Source organism: Bos grunniens, chromosome 3 (genome assembly GCF_055505025.1).
Source record: "Bos grunniens cultivar Pamir isolate PY7600 chromosome 3, Bosgru_T2T1.0, whole genome shotgun sequence".
NCBI classification, from domain to species: Eukaryota; Metazoa; Chordata; class Mammalia; order Artiodactyla; family Bovidae; genus Bos; species Bos grunniens.
Genome location: NC_141167.1, coordinates 110,602,605 through 110,610,788, shown reverse-complemented (window position 1 = coordinate 110,610,788; position 8,184 = coordinate 110,602,605). Strand labels below are relative to the sequence as shown.

General features: G+C 39.1%; 1 protein-coding gene across 1 annotated transcript; it reads left to right on the top strand.

The window, feature by feature from the left end:
• Nucleotides 1-6,560: 6,560 nt before the first annotated feature.
• On the top strand, nt 6,561-7,538 carry OR6Y1 (olfactory receptor family 6 subfamily Y member 1). The gene has a single exon (XM_086394107.1). The coding sequence runs from the start codon at nt 6,561-6,563 to the stop codon at nt 7,536-7,538; it is 978 nt and encodes a 325-aa protein (XP_086250233.1).
• Nucleotides 7,539-8,184: the final 646 nt, after the last annotated feature.

Sequence of the window (8,184 nt, the reverse complement as noted above, 5' to 3'; positions counted from 1 at the left end):
AGTATCTTCGTGTATTTGGAATTTTTATGTGTGTGTTTGTTCATATACTTGGGTCTCCACATAAGAATGGATGAATATCAATCTTATGTTATGTTGAATGATTTGGGTTATACGCACTATCATCCCCAGAAGAATCTTATTATTTGTGAGACCATTCCCCAGAAATAGAGGAGGACACACACACACACACAGATACACACACACACACACACACACACTTTCCCCACATTTCTCTTCCCCAGAGTCTGTTAAAAAGAAAGGCAGTGTGCTTTAAGCCACTCAAAGGTCTCTCTTGTTCCTCCAGACTCCACTTAACTTGCCAGCTCTTCCCTTAACATTCCCCAAGTATCCCCTTGAGCCCTAGAAAAGCCAAATACTTTCCTGAGGTCTGTGCCTGTTGGGAAGCCCTCTGTGTGTGGAAGGGAGTTCTTTTTTTCAGTAGCTTAGAAACAGGTAAAAGCACAAATAGATCTATTCTGTCCCTTCTTCATGCTGAGCAGAGACACACCAGATTTGCCAGCAACTCTCTAGGCTCAGGGATGGTACCTTCCTCCTCCTGGTCTACATGATTTCTCTCTTCTCCATGCAAGCTGACCATTCCTGAATGAGGCTTGGAAAAGTCATAAGTTTCATCACTGATAAAATAGTGAGTTGAAAAAAACTCAGATAATTCCAAAAGGAAAATTTGGCCAGCTTTTAATTATTCGTTATTATGAAGGGAAGCAGAGGGTATATGAAAATCATTTTTATTTAAATCATTGATTCTTTGGAGCGTTCAGCTGATTGATTTTTTAAAAACAGTTTGCCATCTTTGAGTCTATAATTAGTAGTATAGCAACAGTGTATAATTGGGGCATAAACTATGTTCCTATATAAATTTCAAATCAACAAAGATTTCTTTAGCACCTATGTGTATTATGATGTATGAAAAATGTTAGCAATTCAGGGATATTGTGTAATATAGATTATCACGTCTACTACTGAAGAACACACTGTAGATGCAAAATGCCTGATTCTCTAAAAATTGCCCTCCTGAAGACATTTCAGTTTAATGCATTAGCCCCAAACTATGCCTTGCAATGTGCAGGGTCCAGGTATATTCTGATTTGAGACAGAAAGAGAGAAAACTGTCATGTATAAGAGTACACAGATAAATATATGTATATGAGGAGCAGTAGTTGGAATAGAGGTATGTAAATATGTATGTGTGTTTTTATGTTAAATACGAGAGGAGCTGGTGAGTGTGACAGTGTTTGCAGTTTTGATAACTTAAATCCTTAGAAGATAAAGAAGATTTCACTTCTCTTCGTAGTACCATAACAGGAAGAAGGTAAATTTCCATTTCCATCGTGTTGACTGTTCACAAAATTCATCATATGGTCACAGTTATTCTCAAATTGGGATCTTGAGATAAACTACAAAGATTATCATGTTCAAATGAGACATACAGAAATTCAATCATTATTCTAAATCTCACTAGATGGGAATAAAAATTAGTTCAAAATAGAAGCCATGGTTTTGAAAAGTTATAAAGGGTGTATGGGGTCAGGGATATGACACCCAGATTTTTTCCATTGAAGTTTTCAAATCAACTCAGATATTGAGAGGTGCAGAAGGGTCACTGAATCATAGATAATTATCTTGCCCTGCTACAAACTTGGGAATTGCGATGCACATAGACCTGAAGCATATTTGTTCCTAAGAGATTCTGGGAAAAGGGAGATGGACTAGAATTACATCCTTTTAAAACTGATTTGAAGGAGTAAAATTGTGTTTCTCTCTTTTAGAAAATGTCTTGTCACTGAGGGTCCAAGACTAGTATGTTGGCCTCTGCCCAACCTATATCTTTTTCTCATCTCCCTGCAATAATTGTTAGGTTGAACACAAATGATTATCCTGCCACATCTCTCTACCTGTGTCCCACTCTGGAGATTTGGGGCATCCTGTTTGGTCAGATCCATCTCCACAGAGCTGGCATGACAACTTCAAATGCCTCTACTTCTGGGAGTGCTTTGACTGTACAAGCTTTCTCCCTTGCCCCTCACTTCTAGTCTTAGGCATCTATTTCTCCCCAGACAACAGCAATTTCCTTCCCATCCCAGCATGACCACTGCACTGATAACCTATTACCTTTTAGGAAGACTTATTTACATCCTCCTTTAGAAATCAGAGCCTCCTGATCTTCTTTGCTGGCAGGCTTAATGAGATAAAGCTGTTCCTAATGACTGTTTTCAGAATGAAGTTAAGCCTTAAATATTGTGCTATTGTTCATAGTTTTCTGACATTTCTTCTCATTAAATGTCCCAGTTTAACTGGAGTTATTCAGGAAGGATGATCACAAACTTCAGAGGGAATAGCAACCAGATGAAACAAAAAAAATTTTTTTTGAATGGTTTAGTCTAGAAAAAGAAAAACAAGGGAACATGAGACATTAGTGGGTTTGGGGTGGGGATTGAGGTTAACAGAGCTGATAGCTGTTTTCAGAGCATGAAAGCTATCCTTGCAGAAAGAAATGAGACTTATTCTTTGAAGCTTCAGAAAGCAGAAGCAGAATCCATGGATGTGGCACCACTATGTTCCCTTGGAGAAGGCCCTATATCTCCCAATCGGTGGTTTCTTTTTTTAAAGTATGGCTGTATTTTAGACACTATTTTCTGCTCCTAGAGAGGATCAGGCAAAAGTTAGGTTAATACTTACAAAATTAGCAAGGACTAAAATCATTTAGGGCTTCCCTGGTGACTCAGTGGTAAAGAATCCACCTGCCAATGCAAAAGACGCTGGCTTAATCCCTGGGTCAGGAAGATCCCCTGGAGAAGGAAACGGCAACCCACTTCAGTATTCTTGCCTAGGAAGTCCCATGGACAGAGGAGCTTGGTGCGCTACAGTCCATGGGGTCACAAAAGAGTCAGACACGATTTAGTGACTAAACAACAACAAAATCATTTGATCTATGAGGTTCCCTGCAGCAATATGATCCTGTGCTTCGAACTCTGTTCTTGTGAAACACAGTTTTTTGAAAAAACATTATGATTGTAAGATTTACATTAACTTTTAGAATTCTGTTCAAAGCAAGCTAAGATGTAAGATGAAGTGCCTCACTTATGCTTAGATTATTGGTCCATAGAAGAAATTAAACTGAACAGAGTTTGTTAGATAACCATTTTGCCAAGGCTGAAATTTTATCAATAAATTGCTACTTTGCCATTTTATAGTTGCTTGACATTCACAAAATCATTTAAGCACTCTGAGATTCACTTCTACTACATGAACAAAACAAGAAGTTGAACTAAAATTCAATTGGTTTTAAACTATTATAATTCTATGAGCTAAGTCCACATGGATAGTGGAGGGTGGGCTCCAAGGAACAGATCTACTGTTACCAAATGTGTTTGAGTTCCAAGATGCTGGAATCTTCACCTAGCTCTTGGCTCTTATCCTGACAATTTGATTCTCCACACTCTAAAGTTTTATTTCTCAGACAAGTTTTCTTTAAAACTGTTTTCAGAGGTACAACTTAAAGCTGTGCTCTTGGCACATCTGGCAGTGTATTAGCGTCTCAAAGGTACAGTTTAATGCTCTGAAGAAAAAATAACTTACAACGAGGGAGAATTCATAGATCTTGCCTTATTTATAATTTCCACTGTCCAACTACCTAGTGAATCCTAGACTAGTGAGCAAGGCCAAGTTTTGTGTTAAGTGTGTGCGTGTGTGTGCATGTGTGTGTGTCCATATTCCAACAGAAGACAAAATTGTTAAATTTGCACTATTATAAATTGCTCACCTTTTTGGTTAACAGCGTCTATTTTCCTCTTTTGCATGTGTGCCAAGTCACTTCAGTAGTGTCCGACTCTTTGAGGCCCTATGGACTGTAGCCCACCAGGCTTCTACAGTTCATGGGATTCTCCAGACAAGAATACGGGGGTGGATTGCCATGCCCTTTTCCAGGGATCTTCCAGACCCAGGAATCAAACCTGTGTCTCTTACATCTCCTTCATTGGCAGGTAGCTTCTTTACCAGCAGCACTACCTGGGAAGCCCATTTTCCTCTCCAAACATGGATAATTGAGTTGACTCATCTGCCTTTCTTCGGGATCCTAAAGCTGAGATCTAAGTAGGACGAGGGAAATGAATGGGGTGGGCAGTAGCTTTCTATCTCTTTTACTCCATGATTGTTTCCTCAGGAAAATAAATAAATAACCTTCTCTACTGTCCCCCATCTTTATGTAAACAAAAGCAAGATTGTTGAGATACACAGAGAATAAGAGTGACTGGCTCTGGATAAGAACAGAAAAGAAGAATCAAGCAGTAAGACACAGAGAAAGATTGGAAAAGGTAAGGCATCCAGTCTCTAGCAGTTTTTAGAATGGCTCTCAACTCAGTCAAGAAGGCCATAGGTTTTGCTGAATGACTGGTCAGGAATGCAGAAGGGTCACTAACGGTAAAAGGCAGCTCATTACTTCATTTTTTGGATATTGCTTTCAAACAAGTTATGAGTTCTTTAATGCCTTTGAAAAGGTCTTACAGTCTCCTCCATCTTTATTATTAACAGTGGTCTCTACCATTAAGCGGAGAAGGCAATGGCACCCCACTCCTGTACTCTTGCTTGGAAAATCCCATTGATGGAGGAGCCTTGTAAGCTCCAGTCCATGGGGTCGCTAAGAGTCGGGCATGACTGAGCGACTTCACTTTCACTTTTCACTTTTATGCATTGGAGAAGGAAATGGCAACCCACTCCAGTATTCTTGCCTGGAGAATCCCAGGGACAGAGGAGCCTAGTGGGCTGCCCTCTATGGGGGCTCACAGAGTCGGACACGACTGAGACGACTTAGCAGCAGCTACCATTAAGATCTTTGTTGGTTTTTTAGAAGGGTTTTGGGGAGGTTAGTGGTGAATCCTAAAATGATAACAGCAAACATCTATAGGAACTTAATTTAAACTCTAGAACTCATTAGATGTTCACAAAATGTAACGTAACTCCTTAGAAATAAAAGAAATAATATTCTAAAAGTTATGTAATATCTTCTCCTAACTAAAGTGGGGACAAAGTGGGATTTAAATCTACTTTTTTCATACTTCTAAGATATCACCCTATACAATGAATTGTATCAAGGGAAATATTACCTCTTTTACCTCTTTTAAAATTTGTTTTTTAATTGAAGGAAAATTGCTTTACAATGTTCAGTTGTAAATGTTCTGTTGTACAGGCTTCTGCTGTACAATATGAATCACCATAATTATACATATAGCCCCTTTCTCCTGAACCTCTCTCCCCTCCCCCATCCCACTCCTCTACATCATCACAGAGTGCCAGACTGGGTTCCCTGTGTTATATGGCAACATCTTGCTAGCTATCTATTTAACTCATCAGATCAGATCAGATCAGTCGCTCAGTCGTGTCCGACTCTTTGCAAATAATAATCAATGCTACTTTTTTCATTCATCCCACCCTCTCCTTTCCCCAATGGGTCCTCAAATCTATTCTCTACATCTGTATCTCCATTCCTTCCTTGAAAGTAGGTTTATCAGTACCATTTTTTCTAGATTCCATGTACATGTATTAATATGTGACATTTGTTTTTCTCTTTCTGACTTCACTCTGTATAACAGATTCTAGGTTCATCTACCTCACTACCATTGACTCAAATTCATTCTTCTTTATGGTTGAGTAATATTCCATTGTATGCATGTACCACATCTTCTTTATTCATTCATCTGTAGATGGACATTTATGTTGTTTTCATGTCCTGGATACTGTAAATAGTGATGCAGGGAACACTGAGGTACATGTGTCTTTTATAATTGTGGTTTTCTCAGGGTATATGCAGAGTAGTGGGGTTGCCGGGTCATATGGTAGATTTATTTCTAGTTTTTTTTAAGGAATCTCCTCAATGTTCTCCATAATGGCTATATCAGTTTATATTCCCACCAGTAGTGTAGGAGTGTTTTTTTCTCCACATTACCTTTTAAACTATCAATTCAATTTTGTTCTCTGAGAAGCCAGTGCATATTCATATTGAATTGGCTATGAATCCTGTGTATTTGATCAAATATCATTTCACTCAAGCTTTACAGCACAGTTAAATAGGTCAAGAAATAGGAGGCATCTATCTGTTTTACAGATAACAACTTACACAATTATATATGGAAAATGAGTAAATGAGCCCTCCACCTTCTTTCCATATTCAGTAGATGAAAATGTGTTGCTTAAAGGTTAGTATAAAGGCCACTCTCCTATGTCTAACATCCTCCCAATACATCTAAGTGATGTATTGGGAAAGGATAAAGCTGAGAGTTAGGAGGTTCAGACTCCACTTCTGTGTGACGTTGGATGCATTCTCAGATTAATTTGAAAAAAAAGAATAATAAAGCATGAACTCATGAAAGTACATTTTGGCTGAAAAGTTTTGGTTCTCTAATCATAATTTGGAAGAAAGTAAAGATATAAAGGCCAGAGAGCTTCTACTGTGATGAGTTTCCAGGCAGCGGGCTCTACAGTCAAAAACTGTAGGTTGGTGCTTGGGACATGGAAGGAACTGATTTTGTCTATGTTCACAGTCAGTTATGATTACCAAGGTTCTGGAAGTAGATAACCATACAGTGACAACACATTTTGTTCTTCTGGGATTTCCAACACGGTCAGCCTTCCAGCTACTCCTCTTCTTTGTTTTCCTGGCAATTTACCTTCTGACACTTGTAGAGAACTTTTTAATCATCCTCGTCATTTATAGTGATGGAAAGTTGCACAAGCCCATGTACTTCTTTCTGAGCAACCTCTCTTTCCTGGAGATGTGGTATGTCACAGTAATCAGCCCCAAGATGCAGATAGACTTCCTCAGTCATGACAAGACAATTTCCTTCAATGGTTGCATGACTCAGCTTTACTTCTTTGTGACCTTTGTCTGCACTGAGTACATCCTCCTTGCTGCAATGGCCTTTGACCGCTATGTAGCCATTTGTAACCCACTACGGTACCCACTCATCATGACCAACCAGCTTTGTGGTACACTGGCTGCAGGATGCTGGTTCTGTGGACTCATGACTGCCATGATTAAGATAGTTTTCATAGCCCGACTTTACTACTGTGGCACACCTCGTATCAATCACTACTTTTGTGATATTTCCCCACTCCTCAATATTTCCTGTGAGGACTCCTCACAAGCTGAACTAGTGGATTTCTTCTTGGCCCTCATGGTCATTGCTGTTCCCCTTTGTGTAGTAGTGGCATCTTACACCACCATTCTCACCACCGTTCTCAGGATCCCTTCTTCTCAGGGACGCCACAAGGCATTTTCCACCTGTGCTTCTCACCTAGCAGTTGTAATTCTCTTCTATTCCACCACCCTTTTCACTTATGCCCGCCCTAAGCTTATGTATGCCTATAATTCCAACAAAATGGTGTCTGTGCTCTACACTGTCATTGTCCCACTCCTCAACCCTATCATTTACTGCCTGAGAAACCGTGAAGTTAAGGCAGCCCTCAGGAAGACCATACTTTGCAAAAGCAGTGAACCCAGGGAAGATGGGGCTGTGATTAATTAATGTGTAGAATCCCTTCATGAATGAATCAGCAGATGATTCCCACATAGTTCTTCCCACATTCCTGCCTTTGGTTATTTATCAACCTTTAGTACCTTAACACTGATCTCCTTTGTGTGTGTGTGTGTGTGTGTGTGTGTGTGTGTGCACATGCACATACATGGCTCGAGGGATAGCCCCAAGAAATAGCCTCTCCTTCTAGGTCAGTAGAGAAGTTTTAAATACTTTCCCAAAATTATGAAAATAGATTTTTTCTCTCCCACTAAAATATTAATTAAAAGGAGAGATTTTTGTTTAATTTATTAATGTATCATCTGTACATTCAGCTGTATCCAACACATAGTAGGTGCTTCATAGATATTTGTTGAAAGTATAATTGAATATATACATGTTTGAAATCAGGAGATGAAGATGGGAATTGTGAATACATTTTTAATTTATGAGCCTTCCAGTTCCTCCTTCATCCCATTCTGATTGTGTCTATTCTACATTGTCATTTTCACCTATCTTTGTTTTCTTCCCTTATAAATCCACTCTTTTTAGTCCCTCTTTCCTTTTATAGATTTGTAGATTTCTTGCCTCTTTTCTCTGTCTTTCTCTATGTCCCTTTGTCTCATACCCTCCTCATTTTCTCTCAGCCCTATTTTTC